The sequence below is a fragment of the Canis lupus genome, chromosome 8 (assembly GCF_011100685.1).
Source record: "Canis lupus familiaris isolate Mischka breed German Shepherd chromosome 8, alternate assembly UU_Cfam_GSD_1.0, whole genome shotgun sequence".
Taxonomy (NCBI): Eukaryota; Metazoa; Chordata; class Mammalia; order Carnivora; family Canidae; genus Canis; species Canis lupus.
The window spans coordinates 72,886,303-72,903,878 of record NC_049229.1 but is presented as its reverse complement, the minus strand read 5'-3'; the positions used below and the strand labels follow the sequence as shown (position 1 = coordinate 72,903,878).

Below are 17,576 nucleotides of genomic sequence, written 5' to 3'. Positions count from 1 at the left end.
GCGAGGCGGACTCCGGGTCCTTAGCCGCGCGGCGTGGGCGGGCCGTCCTGCCGGCGGATGCGTTGGCAGGACCATGTCTTTGGGACATCTCCACTTAGCGAAGGAGCAAAGTGGTGACTTGGGATCGCGAGCGATGCCAAAGCTCCCAGGGCAGGTGAGGAGGGTGCGGGGAAGGGCGGTCAGTTGCACCGTCGGGGAAGAGGTGGCGAGGCTCCCGGTGCGCTGTCGCTCGCTCTACGGACCCACCGTGGCCAGAAACGCTCAACTGCGCCTAACCGGGGCTTTGGAGCCCGCTTCCTGGTCTCGGGAAGCAGGTGGCCGGCAGAAGGACACGTTCCGAGGCCACACGGGGACCCAGGCTAGCAGACCCACAGCGCGCGACGTTTCACAGACCACCGGCCAGGTCACCTTAAAAAGTCAACGTTGTGGGTGGGCTGGGGGCGCCGCTTCCCTGCCAAAGGGCCGGGGAGTTGCCAGCCAAGGGCTGGGCTCCGCTCATGCTCGGCCCCTGGTCTGAGGACCCACCGTCAGGCCACCCGGGGTAGCAGGGGAGGCCGACGCCGGGCAGGCACCGTGCACGGGGGTGAGGAGGGGGCGTGCAGGGGCTCACGCTTGCTGCCGGAGATGGACATGGGAGTATCTGGGTGCTGGGTGGGGGGCCTGCATTCTAGTTAGAAACGTGATGGGCTTTGATCAAGCCCAACGAAGATGTTCACGTTTGCTTTTTTTATTTAAAGATTTATTTATTGGGGCAGCCCCGGTGGCCCTGCGGTTTAGCGCCGCCTGCAGCCCAGGGCGTGATCCTGGAGACCCTGGATCGAGTCCCACATCAGGCTCTCGATATGATGCCTGCTTCTCCCTCTGCATGGGTCTCTGCCTCTCTCTATGAATAAATTTTAAAAAATCTTCAAAAAAAAATAAAATAAAGATTTATTTATTTATTCATGAGAGACAGGGAGAGGGAGAGAGAGGCAGAGACCCAGGCAGAGGGAGAAGCAGACCCCATGCAGGGAGCCCAACATGGGACTCAATCCCGGGACCCGGGGTCATGCCCTGGGCCGAAGGGAGGCTGTAAACCGCTGAGCCTCCCGGGTGCCCCAGATCTTCACGTTTGTTGACTCTAGGTGGTGGTTGCACGGGGGCTCATCACCTTCCCTCCTCGTTATAAAGACCTCAGAAATCGGGGGCCGAATGGGCACCTCTGTTTGGTGCCTGCCCTGGGCAGTTGCCCAGCGGAGCCGGGAGGGGGCGGGGGCAGAGCCGTCACCGCCCACCCCTCCTACCTCCTCAAACTCAGAGCTGTAGGACCTATTTCAAATGGTGAAGAAGTTTCACTTCTCGAGAGATGATGAGTGTGATGTTGTAAACAGGATAAACGAAGAGCCCTTCCAGGTTGTGGCACCTGCCCAGAAGTCAGGAAGTCAGTGACGCCCGGGGGCGTCGGCAGGTGGTTACAGGCCCCCTTCCCCCTGCCTGGAAGACGGTGCGCCCTCAGGCCCCCGGCCAGGTGAGCCCCTCCCGGTTCCCCACAGCCCCGTCCTCCCCTGAAGCCTTCCTCTCACGCCCGACCTTCCATGCTCGGGAGTTACTGCTCGGGAAGAGGGGGTGCAGGCCCTGGGCGGGGAGGCGGGCGCGGTGCCTCGGGAGGAGGCGTCAGCTGCCATCCTCCCAGACCTACCATGGCACAGAGCTGATCATGGTCTGGGTTGGAGCCACGCACCCAACAACAGGAGACCTGGATCCCTGGGGGGGGGGGTCCTAAGGGAGCAGGTCCCGGAAGAGGGCCTGGGCCGCCAGTGTGGACGCCCACTGTCCCCGGAGACACCTGGCCCCGCTGAGGCTCAGCCCCCCACGGACCCCCGGGCTCTGGTGGCTGCTGCCCAGGGATGGTGGGTCCCAGCCCCGCCCGGAGTCTTGGCTTCACCTGCTGCCGCTCCCCTGGGAAGGGCTGCCCTGGGCAGCGGCCGGCCCCCGGGCGGGTGTTTCTGGAAGGCTGAAGTAAGCCCTGTGTTCGCCGGCAGACTCCGTGCTGCGCTCTCTAGGTCCTCGGCAGCCACCCACGCTAGTGAGAAATCACTGCTCAGGGTGCAGCTGAGTGGGACACCGCCCAGGGCCACGAGGCTCTGCCGGGGGCGGCCGCAACCCGAAGGTCACTTAGGGAGAGTGCAGCGCGCGGGGGTGCATCCGCGGGGGGTGGTCTCCCAGCCCTGAACCCACCACCATTCACTGTCCCTGCTGCAGGCCGGGCACAGAGCCCCCCAGCCCCCACCCCATGGCTGGGAGAGCCAGGACCGCGGCAGGCCTGGGTGGCGGGGAAGCGGTTTCCCCTCACTGCACACCCAGGGCAGAGGGTGGTTGGGTGAGGCCGGGGGTCGCCTCCAGCCCGTGTCATTTTCCAAGGAAGTGGGGCGGGTGCTTGGACCCACGGGGTTTTAGCCTGAGGGACAAGCAGCCGTGAGGCCCCGGGGTCGGGCAGCGCCTTGCTGGGGGAGCACACGTGGGGCCTCGCGGAGAAACCCACCAGCGGGGTCCACAGCCCTGGGATCAGCTCCGGGGACCTGGAGGCAGAGCCAAGGGCACCACGCGCAGGCCTCTTTCCTCCGAGGGACACCCCCGCCCCCCCCACTGCCCCCAGGACGGGAAGCGGGGAGGGAGGGCACGTGTGACGTGGCTGGGTCTGCCCGGGCATGGACGGGGGCCCCCGGGAGCAGAGCCCGAGCCGGAGTTCCCCTCGAGGGCTGCCCTGCGGGGTCTGGGGAGGCTCAGGGGGGCTGGCCCCACTGGCCTGCCCCAGCTGGGGAGCCCATGACGGCGTAGCCTGTGTCGTGTGTCGTCACAGCCCCAGAAGTAGACTTGCTTTGCTGTGGCTTTCCGCCCGGGAGAAGTTCCGAGGCACCGGCCCCAGCAGACTCGGCCCTGCTTGGCCAAGCCCAGGCGGGGCTGCTTTGTCTAAGACCCGGCTCGGGCCCCCGCTGCTTCCTGAAGGCCTCGGCTGGGCCCGGAGCTGACAGGCACACCTCCCTCCCGAGAAGTGTAAGTGTGGCTCCACGTGCGGGGCGCGGGCAGGGAGGCGGGACAGTGGGAGTCCCAAAGCGGAGGCCATTCGTGGGTAAGGGTGGGGGCTTGGCCAGGGGTCCCAGGCTGGGGTCCTTCGCCAAGAGAGGACCCAGGGGCCGGTGCCCACGGCTGTGGGGGGGCAGGGACGGCAGCTCCGCGGCGCCCCGAGTCTCTGCCTACCCTGAGACTCTTCTGTAAAGTGCTCCCCGTGGCTGGTGGTCCAGGGCGCCCGAGAGTCAGAGCTCGGGGCCCGGCTGGTTCCTGCCACCAGGGCAGGTGGGCTCCCTGGGTGCTGGGCTTGTGGCTGGCTCCCCGAGTGTTGGTGGGTGAGATACCGAGGGCCTGGCTCCCTTGGCTCTGGGGCTGCCTGGCTGGGGAGGGGGAGGGGTGGGGACGGCCAGCCTGGCGGCGGGCGGGCCTGGGGCTGGGTGATGCCGACAGGGGCGGTGGGTGTTCCCAGGTCTGCCGACAAGTGCAACGACAAGTGCAACAAGTGCGGAGAGGCGGCTGCACTGTTCTTTTTTTTTTTTTTTTTTTTTAATTTTTATTTATTTATGATAGTCACAGAGAGAGAGAGAGGCGCAGAGACACAGGCAGAGGGAGAAGCAGGCTCCATGCACCGGGAACCCGATGTGGGATCCGATCCCGGGTCTCCAGGATCGCGCCCTGGGCCAAAGGCAGGCGCCAAACCGCTGCGCCACCCAGGGATCCCTGCACTGTTCTTTCAGGCGTGTCTGTGCCCGGGAGGGTGATGCGATGGTGTTTTAGGGGACCCACCGGGCAGAGAGGGGACACAGAGTCACCGGAGCGGAGGGGGACAGGACAAGTAGGGGCGGACGCGCTGGGGGTGTGTCAACCTCATTACCGATCAAAGACATGCAAATGAGTTCTTAAACCTTGCAGGTAAAAATCTACTGGGGGCCTGGCCGACTCAATGGGTAGAGCCTGGGGCTCTTGATCTCGGAGGCGTGAGTTCAAGCCCCTTGCTGGGCTTGGAGATCACTTAAGAAAACAAAAGGGATTACTTAAAAAAAAAAAATCTATCGGGAACACCTGGTGGGTCAGCAAGGGAGCATCTGCCTTAGGCTCAGGATGTGACCCCAGGTCCTGGGATCAGTCCCATGTCGGGCTCCCTGCAGGGAGCCTGCTTCTCCCTCTGCCTGCCTCTCTGCCTCTCTCTGTGTCTCTCGTGAATAAATTAAAAAAAAAAAAAAAGAACTATCAAAATGAAAGAATAGAAGTGTGGGAAGCACACATGGACGACGTGCCTGGGGCCGGCAGCGCAGCAACCCCCTCCCCAGCCTTTACCCCAATGCGGACAGCATCGTGTCAGGATGGGAAATCACGGGTCAAGAGGTCAAGCGAGCCAGGGCAGGATAAAAACTGTGCGTATCCTGTGGCTGTGGTTTGGGGTCTGCTTGAAAAGTTAACATAGTAAAGTTCGAGAATGTATGTTGAAAAGCTTGAGGGTCATTTCAAATACATGAGGACACAGCGCAGGGGCAGTGCCGGCGCACGTGGGGCTCCTCTCACGGCCCCTGCATTTACTGGGGGGAACCAGCTGTCAGCCCCAAGGGGGGAAGGAGCCGGGAGGGGACCTGCTACAGCTGGCCAGGAGGCAGGAGGCGGTGGGGACCGGGGCCCCTGGGGATGTCTAGGGCTGGCAGGGGCAGATGGAAAGAGCTTCGGGCCAGCCCCTAGGTCTCTCACTCCACCTGCCCCGCGGCTGAGATCCGCCCCTGTGGGTCCCCAGGGTGGCCCGCTGCTGGCCTGCAGGAGCGAGGAGAGCCACCCCCACGCTCTTGTCTTTCCACTCAACGTCCAGCACCAGGGGAGGCCCAGGCCCACCCGAACCCCAGCCCCGACCCAGCCCCGACCCAGCCCCCGGAGGAGCCAGGGTGCTCTGGGGTGGGCGGGGTGGGGACGCAGGGAGGGAGCAGTCCACTGCCACCCTGGCCGTGCCGGATGCTGCGGTCAGCACCCCGGCTCCACAACCAGGCCCAGTGGATTCCGTGTCCCAGCAGCCACGATGATGCAAGAACCCAGTGAGCTTGGCTGGAGTGAGGCTCTGGCCTGCTCTGGGGCCTGCTGCCCTCAGAGGCCGGGGAGACAGTGGTACTAGACGCCCCGGAGCCCTGGAGGGCCGCGAGCTGCTCTGCTGGCCACCCCCGCACCCGCTGCTCGGCCTGGCCTGGCGCCGGCCCTCTGGCCCTTTCACGGTGCTCGCGCCCCCTCCCTGTGCCTTCTGTCCAGCCAGGCTGTTGGTGCCTGACGGTCAGTGGAATGGCCCCAGACCTGGACCTCAGCACCCCGCACTACTCAGGCCACGTGGGCAGGCCCCCCAGGCCCCCAGGCCCCCCACTCACTGCTGGCCAGCCCGTGTCCTCAGAGCGCAGGCCCCGGGGGGCTCAGGAGGCAGCCTGGGAAGGGCCCGCCTGCCTGCCGGGCTCACTTGGGAAGACAGAGCACATTTTCTGTGGGGCCACCACTTCCTCCAGCATCTGCAGAAGCAGCTTCAAGAGACACCCCCCGCCCCCACTGGCATGTGCTTCGGGAAGAGGGGTCAGACCTCGGCACCCAGCTTCTAGAGGGAAGAGGGGTCAGAGCTCGGCACCCCAGCTTCTAGAGTACCTCAGGGAGGCCGCACACTCCCCGGAGCCCCGCCCCAGGCAGTTTATTAGTCGGATGGAGGAAATCCGGCCCAGGGCCCACCCATGCTCCTGGGGCTCAGAAGCATCCGGATGCCTCCCAGGTGGCCTGGCCTGTGGGCCACTCCTCCCTTGGGGGCCCGCCCCCTCGCCCCCAGCCCGCTGGGTCTCTGTTCTGGGGGTTTGCGTCCTGCGGGCCCTGCTCGTGACAGCCGGGACACCTTGGTCCAGCTCTCTAAAGGGCAGGTCCTGCGTGCGGTCCTCCTAGGCCAGGCTGCAAGCCCCAGGGGCGCCCCAAGCTGTTGGGGGGCTGATCTGAGACCCGGGGGTGGGACAGGCAAGGCCCAGTGACCCTCCAAGCCCAGGCCTGCCGGCCTATTGGGGAATGTCAGCCCCAGAAGGTTAATCACATGGGAGACACCCTTTCTAGACTCACCTTTGTCTGCATTTTCCAGGTACTCAGTCCCTGCTCAGTCGGAAGTGAGCTTTCTGTAGCTTCAGGCATGCGTCCTGGCCTCCCGCTGTTTCTGCTTGGTGGGAAAACAGTGACTAGGGGCTGAGCAGCTAATCTGGGGACAGCTGGGCCACAGCACTCACTCCTAGGGTGCAGCTGCTGGCTCTTGGTGGGCGTCTCCCTCTGAGCAGGTGGCCTGGGGTGGGATGGGGAGCCCCTGCAGAAGCCCCTCTGGGCCCAGCCTCAGGGAGCAGGAGCAGCGGGCCCCCGGGGTTCTGGGAGGACAGTGTACAGCACTCACCTCCCTCCCCCCAGACACTCTCTGGCTCACAAGGACAGAGGCTATTTCAGGGAAGGATGTAGAGACATAAGGACCCTGGACACAGTCCCTCACCATCAGGGCCCACTGTGCCTCCGGACCCCCCAGCCTCTGTGCTCTGCAGGCTTCGTGCTGCTGTCCTGGGGGTTGGGGGTCCTGGACCCTCCCACGTGGGGCGATGTGCAGAGACGTGCTCGCAGGTCACATGCACTTCACATCTTGGGTAATTATTCCACCAGGGAAAAATTCCTAGAAAGGATTTTACATGATCCAAAGGTAGGCACATTGAGGATTTGGGGAAGCACGTTGCAACATTGTGCTCAGAAACGTTTGTGTCAGGGGCACCCGGGTGGCTCAGTGGTTGAGCATCAGCCTTCAGCCCAGGGCGTGATCCTGGGGTCCTGGGATGGGTCCCATATCCCTGCAGGGAGCCTGCTTCTCCCTCTGCCTTTGTCTGCCTCTCTCTGTGTGTCTCATGAATAAATAAATAAAATCTTTAAAAATATTTTTTAAATATTTTTTATGCTCCTATCAGCCCAGTAAAGGGTACCCACTTCCTCACTCTTTTGGCAACACTAAGAATTAAAGTTCTTTATTCTTGCCAGTCTCATAGGCAAAAAAGGACTGCCATTTTGATGTTTCTGTTCACATTTCTTGGATTATAAGTAGAGTTGAGCTTTTTCTTTTCTTTTTCTTTTAAGATTTTACTTATTTATTCATGAAAGACAGAGAGAGAGAGAGAGGCAGAGACACAGGCAGAGGGAGAAGCAGGCTCCATGCAGGGAGCCCGACGTGGGACTTGATCCCGGGTCCCCAGGATCAGGCCCTGGGCCAAAGGTGACGCTAAACCTTTGAGCCACCCGGACTGCCCAGCTTTTTCTTTTTTGGAGTTTTAGGATCTGTTTTTATTTCTTTTGTGAATTATTTGCTCTTTGGCTTTGAAACTTCTTGTTTTTATTGATTTGTAGATATTCTTTCTACATGAAGGACCTGCTGTTGTATCCCACAGGATAAACACAACACATGGCACAGAGTAAATGCTCACTGAGCATCTGTCAAATGATTTGTGATTTAATCTGATTTCCTCAAAGTCATTTCACCCTACTCTTTCTCCAGGTCATCTTAAACCGTCAGAGCAAGCTTCTCGGTAGGATTGATAAGATGTACGACCTGTGCTAGAAAGGCCGTTGGGGCCACCGTGAAGCTGGAGCCCCCCAATATGCCAGGTGAGAGCGCCCTCCCTTCGCGTCTCCTTCGACTTTACACATTTAGGAGGGAGCCTGTCAGGATGGTTCTACAACGCGCCTCGTCTCAAACGGGGATACTTCCTTCAAAACTTAGCGTGTAGCAACAGATTTATCAAAATGAAAACGAACTCCTAAGAGAGGGAGGTGTCGGCTTCCCATGGAGACGTCGGGAAGCAGCTGGGGGGCCTCAGTTCAGACGGGCGAGGAGGGAACCCGGAGCAGGATGCGTGGGCGTGAGGGCCTCCCGCCCTGTTTCCTGCCCACGGCCAAGCCCCAGAGCCTCTCAGAGGCCCCGCAGGAGCCTGTCACCCTGTCTCCTGGGCCTTACCTGGTCCCCCAGGAAGCGCTCCCCCTCCACCCGAGGCCAGGGCCCCCCTGGGCACCTGTCAGGAGCCCCGGCAAAGACAGGGCGTCACTGCCCTGCACCCTGAGAACTGCCCCGCGGCCAGCTGCCCCTGGCTCCTGGGCCTGGTCACCTCCCGGCCCGTGCTCCAGCCCCTCACCCGGGAGCGGGGACGGCGGCACCTGTCCCCAGGCCTTAGGAAGGGGAGGTCCCGGAGAGGTCAGCGCGCACCACCCCACAGCCGGGACGCTGGCCGCTCCTAGAAACCAAAGGCTGGGTGCGGGCGAGGACGCGGGAGAAGCTGGAAGCCTCTGCGCCGCCGCCGGTGGGCGCGGGAGGGGGCGGGAGGGGGCGCAGCCCCTGCGGGGGGCTCCGCGGTTCCTCAGAAAGCTGAAAATAGAACTTCCCTGTGATACAGCAATTTTACTTCTGGGTTTTTACCCAAAAGAAGTGAAAGTAGGGTGTTGCAGCGATAGCTCTGTGCCCGTAATCTGGGCAGCATGACTCACGGGGAACTAAGAGTGGAGGGAAGCCAGGTGTCCACCCGCCGGAGGACGGACAAGCGAATGGGCACACACGGGACTGGGACCCCGCCTTGGCCAGGGAGGCCATTCTGGCACCTGCTGCCACACGGGCGGAGCTCCGGGCCACGGCCAGGGGGGGAAGCCAGTGTGCGGGACCTCCAGAGCAGGCCGGGCGCTGGGAGCGAGGGACAGGGTGTCAGTTTTGCAAGATGACGAGAGTCCTGCGGGCGGACAGTGTGAATGTCCTTACGCCCCGAGCTGCACACTTAAAAATGATGAAGACGGTGACCTTTAGATTATGTGTACTTTACTGGAGTGAGGGCACTGGGGGCGACCAGGGAGTGGCATGGCGGACCCTGTCGCTTGGGGACACGCCGATGAAGCTTCAGCAGGGGCACAAGCCAGGGCGCACTCCGCCCCCCGCGGCCCCCACTCGGCGGGCGGGCAGGCAGCTGCATGGCCCTCAAGGCAGGTGCATGGCCTGCGGGATCCCCGGCTGGCGCCCTGGGCGAGCTCAGCATTTGGAACGCGCGGCTTTCCTTATGGTCTGGCCGCGGAGAGGTCAGGGGGTCATGACCCAGGGGCGCCAGGCTAGAGAACAGAAGCCACCTTCCGTGCTGTGACAGGGCCAGGCCAGGCCCGGCCGGACGGTGAAGGCACCGTGAAGCTCGGCCTGCGCCCGGTGGCCCGCTGGCGGCTGGCCACGCTCCCCGCTGACCCGGACGCCGTCCACCTCGGAGCGGGAGCGCACCGGGGAGGAACCGCGGGGCCCAGGTGCGGAGGTGTCACGGCGTCTCCTGAGGAACTGAAAGGCTCAGCCCAGGAGCACGGCCTCTGGGAGCACGTGTCACCAAGGCCGCAGCCCTTCATCTCCACGACAGGTCCCAGAGGAGGCCAGGGAGGGAGGGGGGCCGGGGTGGCTCCGGGTGCAGGTCACGGAGGAGTGCAGGAGAGCAGGCTGGGCAGGGGATGGCGGTGCGGTGCGTGGGAGGCTGGGGGTGGCAGCCTCCTTCCCCGGGGCGGGTCCCCAGAGCGGGTGAGTCACAGCAGGTCCCTCTGGTCCTTCGAGCTGGGGGCCCGCCCCTCCCAGCACGGCCGTCTGTCCTTGCACTCCCGAGCAGGCCTGAGGGAAGGCAGGTGTGCAGCCACTGCTGGGCCGGGACCGGCCCTGGGCTCCAACAGCTCGCTCGAGCCTGGGGCTGGGGCTGGTTCTGCCCACGGGCCTCCTGGCTGTTGGACAGGGTGGCAACTCGCAGGTGGGCGTGAGTGGGTACTAGGGTGAGTACTGGGGGCCCCCGTTCTCCACGCCACGGCCTGTCAGCCAGCTATGAGGTCCCTCGAAGCCTGGGTCACCCTTGGCAGAGCTCCGGGAAAGCGCGTCTTCACCACGGGCCTGGGCTGGGAGGGTGCCCCAGGCTGTGCACGGACGAGGCCCCTCCAGTCCCAGGGCGTCGGGATCCCCGGAACGTCTCTGGACCTCGGCCTCCGTGTCATGGTGCCGTGAATCTCAGTGAGAAGACGTCATAGAGTCTGTTTTATGTCCCTGTGCTGATTGATGTCTGTCCATTTCCCACATGATGGGGACAGCAGGCAAGCCCCAGGCTCTCGCCTAGGGGTGGGCATGGGGCTTGGCGTGGGACTTGTCCCCCGTGCACCCCAAAGAGCAGCCCCAAGTGTGAGGGCTGCTAGAAAACCAGCTCTGGGACGAGTCCAAGGACTCCTGCCCACTGGCTGCCCCCGCTCAGGTGGGGGACCCCGGTGACTGGTGGCAGCAAGCCCACACCCTCTCTGAGGATGGCCCCTTCCATCGGGCAATGCTCACAGGTCACATCCCACCAAACGGGGTCTCAGAACCGCCACCCCAGCTACGAGGGAGCCGGCCCTGCGGTGCACGGCAGGGCGCAGAGAGCTAGCGCCGGGGGGGGGGGGGGGGGGGGTAGAGACCTGGCTCCGCGGCGCCAGCCACTCCGATGGCCTCACGCGGTGCCACGGGCACGTGGGCAACATGGACGGTCAGGGTGGGGACCGCACCGCAGGCCATCCAGACACACCTGAGAAGGACCCAGATGGGGTCCTTCACAAAGGAAAGCTGGATCACTGACTTTCCAGTGAATGAGTGTTTAAAAAGCATGACTTGGACCAAGAGGCCACAGGCTGTAGGTGGGCATCCATCCAGACTCCTCGGACGGCCGTGCGGGTCGAGGTCAGGGTGGAGGCCCCGAGCTCCCATGGCGGGAGGGGAAGCCTGGGGCGGCTGATGCAACCAGCAGAACGCTGACAGGCCCAACGTGGGTCCATGTGCGACGGTGGAACCCATATGCTCTCGATGCAGAAGGTCCAAAGGCATGAGAGTCAGACCCGCGGGGCTCCTCAGGGCTCCGGGGGACGGAGGACAGGGAAGGCTAAAGCAGAGCCCCGGGAGTCCGCCTGCCGGGTGAACAGCGCGTCCCGGCAGCTCCTGTTCTGCACACGTGCGGGCGGAGGAGGTCCTGAGGCAGGAGGAGCGGGGTCTCCCGGGGCTGGAGGGGAAGGGAGGGGAGACTGGCTGCCTCTGGGCTCCTCATGTGAGGCTACAAACGGAGGAGCCCCCACACGAGTGGCGCACTGAGCCGGAGTGGCCCAGGGGCCGTCGGGGCGCTCGCAGGTCAGGAGGGTGCAGGCTCTGAGGAGCTCCAGCTGCTACAGTAAATTTCTAGGGTCATCTCCGAGAGACCAAAAAAATGGACCTAATAATCATTTCAAAACCAACGAGGGGGAACAGAATTTAAGAGCGGAACAAATCCAGAAGTTGTGTTTACTTGCTCCGTGGCAGGGAGCCTCTGTTCCAGACGCTCTCCGGGGCCTGCGGCTGCCCTGTGTGCTGCCCCGTGTGCGCACGTCCCGGGCCGTCACCCGGATCCCTCGTCTCACCTGACCAGCTCTGTCAAGACCAGCCCCAAACACAGCCACGCTCTGAGCTGCGGGGGACAGGGCTTCGTCATGGCTTTTGGCGGGGGGGTGGAGGGGGCATAGGGGACACAGTTCAACCCTTAAGAGAAGACAAAAGGGGAAGAGAAACAGGGCAGAGGAGAACGGGAGGTGTGGGAAACAAACCGCCTCAGTGTAAACGGACCCGCTCGGTAACCGAGAGCCCGGAGTGTGGAAGGTTTTTGTATGTGTCACGGCTAAAGCCCTGGGTTGCAGGGACCTCGCAGGTGGACAGCCGGGGAAAATACACCAAATGGATACGAATCAAAAGAGACTTTATACGAAAAGCACTAATAGAGATTATAGCGCCTCCCTACGGTGCTGCTACAGATTAGTGCGCGCTTAGAGACTCCAAAGTGCAGACTTAGGATCATTGTCCTGGGGCGAGCCGCGAGAGGTGGGCTCGATGGGTGGCGCTGGCTACGCTCCTTCTGGAGGCTCTGGGGGAGGATCCGTTTCCGCGCCGGTTTGGGCTCTGGGCTCCGGAAGCCACCTGCATCCTGGGGCCAGCCTGCATCCCAGAACCAGCTTGCATCCCAGGGCCCTCCTGAATCCCAGGGCTCCCCTGCATCCTGGGCCAGCCTGCATCCCAGGGCTCCCCTGCACCCTGGGGCCAGCATGCATCCTGGGGCTCCCCTGCATCCTGGGACCAGCTTGCATCCCAGGGCCAGCCAGCATCCCAGGGCTCCCCTGCACCCCGGGGCCAGCATGCATCCCGGGGCTCCCCTGCACCCCGGGGCCAGCATGCATCCCGGGGCTCCCCTGCATCCCGGGGCCAGCCAGCATCCCGGGGCTCCCCTGCATCCCGGGGCTCGCGGCCCCTTCCTCCGTCGTCGAAGCTGCCCGGGGCTGCCTGAGTTGTCACGTCCCTCCACCTGTCTGTCCGTCCTCCTCCCTCCTCTGCAGGCAAGGGCCCTGTGATAATCCATGATCATCTCCGTCTTTCTCTACTGTCCACTATTTAGCAAACTTAACTCCTTCTGCGACCTTACGTCCCCTTTGCCGTGTAGCCAGAGTTACAGGGAAGCCCATCAGGCTGCCACCTCCCGGGCACATCCCTGCGGGGGCGGGAACTCTGCCTACCACGGAGATAGAGAGCATCGCGACACGATGATACGGGGGTGGGTGCATCAGGAAGCACAGCCAGAGCCTGGACACCTGACCGGTAAGATGCAGTATGGAAAGCAAACTTTGCAAGAGCCATGAGGAGACGTGGACAAGTGGAGCATCACGACAGGGGCGATTAATCATTTTTCTCAGTAATTGAGAGTCAAAACAGGTGACAGGTTAGACAGGCCAGGCCCTAGGGGACAGGGTGGAGCACCTAGATGGTGGGAAATGTGCGGACGCCGACACTCACTCAGCAATGAAAGAAGGAACTTGCTTTCCAAGCCCACAAACGACCGTTTGAGGACCGGCCTCGGGAGTCGCGCGGACTGGGTACTGCCCCAGCCCGCAGGCTCCGGCCACGATGTCGTCGGTTGGAGACCGAAGATCTGAGGGTCATGTTTAGGAACCCACTTGGGGGGGCTCAGTCGGGGAAGCGTCTGCTTTTGGCCCAGGTCATGATCTCAGGGTTCTGGGATCGAGTCCCACATCGGGTTCCCTGCTCAGCGGGGAGTCTGCTGCTCTCTTTGCCCCTCCTCACCCCCCCCAGCCCACTCATGCTCGCTCTCTTTCTCAAATAAATAAATAAAAATTAAAAGCAAAAACAAAAAAAGGTTTAGAAACCCACTTGGAAGTTTATTTGTGAGCCCCTGGTGTGTTGAATCTGGAGTTAGCCTGAACCTTCTCCTTTCTTAGTGCCAGAAAGTCGCTCCCAGGGACGCCTGTCCTCACACTTGTCTCTGTCCCACAGGAAACGCCACCGCGGTCACCAGCCCCGTCCTGGTGACCCTGGATCCTAGCATGAGCACCTCAAACTGCAACGAGTCCTTTGAGGACAGCAGACTGGCCCTGGTGTTGGTGTACAGCGCGGTGTGTGTGCTGGGCCTGCCGGCCAACTGCCTGACCGCCTGGCTCACGCTGCTCCAGGTGCTCCAGGGCAACGTGCTGGCCGTCTACCTCTTCTGCCTGTCGCTCTGCGAGATGCTCTACATCAGCACCCTGCCCCTCTGGATCAGGTACATCCAGAACCACCACCGCTGGACGCTGGGCCTCGGGGGCTGCAAGGTGACGGGCTACATCTTTTTCTGCAACCTGTACGTGAGCATCCTCTTTCTGTGCTGCATCTCCTGTGACCGCTTCCTAGCGGTGGTGTACGCCCTGGAGAGCCGCGGCCGCCGCCACCAGAGGACCGCCATCCTCATCTCCGTGTCCGTCTTCGTTGTTGTCGGGCTCGTTCACTACCCGGTGTTTGAAATGGAAGAGAGGGGGACGTGCTTCGAGGGGTCGATGAACACCAGGATCGCCGGGTTCTACTACTTGCGCTTCGCCCTGGGGTTCGCTGTCCCCCTCTTCATCATCGCGTTCACCAACCAGCGTATCTTCAGGAGCATCAAGCTGAGCACTGGCCTGAGCGCCGCCCAGAAGGCCAAGGTGAAGCACTCGGCCATCGCGGTCGTGACCATCTTCCTGGTGTGCTTCGCCCCCTACCACCTGGTGCTCCTCGCCAAAGCCGTCGCCTTTTCCTACTATAAGGGAGACCCGGGCACCCTGAGGACCTATGAAGCCAGGCTGTGCACGCTCTCCGCGGTGTTTCTGTGCCTGTCCACGGTGAACAGCGTGGCTGACCCCATCATCTACGTGCTGGCCACGGACCATTCGCGGCAGGAAGTGTCCAGAATCCACAAGGAATGGAAAAAGTGCTCCGCAAAAACAGACGTCTCCAAGCTTCACACAAGTTCGAAGGACTCCGAGGAGGTGCCACTGCCCATGTCACTCACAAACGGCTCCACGTGGCCCAGGACTGTCCACCCGCCAGAGTCAGAGCTGGCTACGTGGAGCTCACAGGGCACTTTGGAGAGGCTGAGTGAAGAGCCCCACTGAGCCCACGGTCCTGCAGGGCAGGGTGGCCAGCGTGGGAGCCCAGGGGCCAGGGGCTTCCCCATCCACTGAGCCTGCTGGCCGGTGTCCACAACCCTGGCCCTGAAAACATGCCACCGATTTCTCATGCTGGAGACATGTTCTCTGTAAGCCCCTGCCCCTCGGGGTCCCAGCCCTCCTAGGCTGTCCCACTGGGTCCCACACAGCCCACGGGAAGGGCGATGCTTCCAGGCACAGGTGCCCCGGCACCGGGCAGGCAGGACGGCCTCTTGCTCTGCACTGGTGCTGGCTGGCTCACTCGGCTATTAGCAAACAGCAGGGCTGCTGGCAGAGGCCTCGTGCCCGCCTGGTGCTGCCGGCAGCTGGCACACGCCACACACGGGGTAGGTGCCTGGTCACTGTCCACAGTGATGACTTTATTTTCTGTGCTTTTCTGCAAGCCTTGCTTGGATAACTGTGATAGTACAACACGACCGTGTTCTGCCTCGAAATGCCCATGCAAAGCGGGCACCTTCGCACAGTGCCAGGTCGCAGCAGGACAGCCAATGCCTATGGAGGGGCGGCCCCTGGCTGGGCTGGCTCTGTGCCCAGCACGTCTGACGCGGCAGGCTGCTGTGAGCCCCACAGGGCAGCCGTGAGGTGGGCGACCGGCTGCTCTGGCTTCCAGCGGGGCAGCCGACGTATCCTCTGTAGGGTGCCCAGGTCGGGAAAGGCTGGTGGACACCCCAGGAAGGTGACACGGCCGCCCGAGAGGTTCAGAGGATAGTTGGAATTCCTCTCATCAAGGCTTCCTGGCTTCAGGGTCAGGGGAGAAGCCGCCTGAGGCTCGAATAGGGGGATCAGGAGTGAGCAGGTGACGCCCCAGGCCTCCAGCCTCCTGGGAGGTGTGGACGGAATGCGGGTGGGGCATGGAACCAGGTCCCCGTGGGGCCTGGAAGGTGGGTTCCCTGGCAGCCCCATAGCCCTGGGCCAGGGCCTGGCTCTGCCCCGACCAGCCTGGGAGGCCTTGGTTTCCTGTCTGTAACAGGGTCAATGACATGTACCTCGAGGGTCAGTGTGGGGGCTGACCCGCTGCCTCTGCTTCAGGCTCCTGAGACAGGAGCCCAGCAGGCTGCTCGCCCGCGGAGGGGCCCAGGCGCCCCAGGCACCTGCTCTTCACAGGAGCCGCGCCAGGTCGTGCCAGGTTGCATTCTGGTAGTTGTGAGGCAGCTAGCTGTCCTTCGCCCTTCCCTGGAGCGAGAGACATCGAAAAGATACATTTAAGAAGTCAGTAGAAATGGAGCGCACACACGCAAGCCAGGCCCCAGTTCCTTCTCATGAAACAACGTCATGCCCCTCTCCGGGCCGGGGTCTTCCTCTCGGGCTCTCCTGGAGGCGTGTGGGCCCCTGGGCTCCGGAAGTGATGGGCTTGGCTTCTGGGAACCGTCGGGAATGCTCAGCACTGGGAGGAGAGCTGGGTGCGGCGGGAGGGGCCCGTCGGGCTTCCATGGTGTCCCCCCCCCCCCCGTGCCAGTTTGTGGGGAGCTGCTGTAACGCATTAGCACAGACCGGGGCCGGGGAGGCAGGGCTTGAAACGAAGCTTGTTCTCTCCTCGTTCTGGTTCTGGGGGCTGAAGTCCAGGATCCAGGGCGTGGGCAGCGCTGGCTCCTCCTGGGGGCTCTGCGGGAGGACCCGGTCCGGGCTCGTCCCTCAGCTTCGGGCGTAGGGGGCCATCCCTGGCCGGCCGTCACTGCCTCCCTCTTCTCGTGCCCTCCTCTGGGAGCCTCTCTGCATCTCCTCTGTCTCACGGCCACACCCTGGCCTCCAGTGGCCACCTGGACACCGGGCGCAGCGTCAGACCCAGCGTGCTCTGCCGTGGCCCACTGCCCCTCGGGCACCAGGGTGACCAGGCTGCCTGAAGGCCCTGGCAGGTGCACAAGTGTCCCACGGGGGAGAGGGGAGAGGGGTCTTCAGCCTGAGAAACCGCCACAAGCCACCTGGTCCCGGTGCCTCGGCACTGCCCCAGGACCAGCGTTTTCAGACGACAGGTGGGCTGAGCTTCGCGGGCGCGGGCGGCCTGAGCTCTGGGCGATGTTGGATGGAGGCCTCCGCGGTAGCCAGTCGCAGAGCTGCTGCGGCCGCAGAGATGCTGGGACGAGCCTCCCCGCTGGTCCCGCTGGAGGGGCCCCAGGACGGAGGCCCATGGGCGGGGCCTGTGGGGGCGGGGCCTGCGGAAGGGGCCAGATATGGGGCAGGATTCCGTGGCTGGAACCAGGGTGAACCGGGATCCAGGGTCAGAAGGGGTGACCTACGGCAGCCCCGGTGTTGCAGCGGTTCAGCGCCGCCTTCAGCCCAGGGCGTGATCCTGGAGTCCCGGGATCGAGTCCCACGTCGGGCTCCCTGCATGGAGCCTGCTTCTCCCTCTGCCTGTGTCTCTGCCTCTCTCTCTCTCTGTGTGTCTCTCATGAATAAATAAAATCTTAAAAAAAAAAAGAAGGGGTGACCTAGAGGCTTCCTTTCCCTGGGGCGTCTCAGAGGGTGTCTGCAGTGACGGCTGGGGCCTCACGAGATTGGAAAATGCGTGAGGAGGGACAGTGACCACGGGGGACAAGGACAAGCTCTGTGCTGATGCCCAACCAGCTCGGTGTCCGCTCTAAGACACCAACATGGCCTTGAGTCTGAGAGCCTGGGGGGAGCAGGCAGAGGGTACCAGGCCCGAACCCCAGCTGGACCCAAGGCCCAGCCTGCATCGGTCCCCCCCTGCCAGGCTGTGCTCCTCTCCTTGATGACCAGTGACGTGATGCTGTCTTCACTCACTGACCAGTGCACAGACACCCTGCAGCTTCCTGACCCCACAAACGCACCTCCCACCCCCACCGCAGTGTCCTGGCTGCAGGTGGCTGCGGTCCACAAGTCGCACCCTGGGTGGACCCCTCAGGAGAGGTGGGCTCAGGATGGTGTGGCTGGGTGTTCTGCTGGGTGACACGTCCCCCACCCCAAGGCCTCCGGACCCCAATCCCCCGGGAAGGGCTGTTGCAGGGGAGGGCCTTGGG

At 63.1% G+C, this 17,576-nt stretch overlaps 1 protein-coding gene across 3 annotated transcripts; it reads left to right on the top strand.

Moving 5' to 3' along the window:
• Positions 1–1,313: 1,313 nt before the first annotated feature.
• GPR132 (G protein-coupled receptor 132) lies at positions 1,314–16,980 on the top strand. Of its 3 annotated transcripts, XM_038545930.1 has the most exons (4): positions 1,314–1,507; positions 2,840–3,033; positions 7,595–7,704; positions 13,418–16,980. In XM_038545930.1, exons 3-4 carry the CDS (start codon positions 7,698–7,700, stop codon positions 14,545–14,547), a joined length of 1,137 nt encoding a protein of 378 aa, XP_038401858.1. In that variant the 5' UTR covers positions 1,314–1,507; positions 2,840–3,033; positions 7,595–7,697; the 3' UTR covers positions 14,548–16,980. The 3 variants fall into 3 exon arrangements, with proteins under 3 accessions (XP_038401858.1, XP_038401859.1, XP_038401857.1); XM_038545931.1 differs by lacking the exon at positions 2,840–3,033; XM_038545929.1 differs by lacking the exon at positions 1,314–1,507 and having other exon boundaries at positions 1,561–3,033.
• The last annotated feature ends 596 nt before the right edge of the window (positions 16,981–17,576 follow it).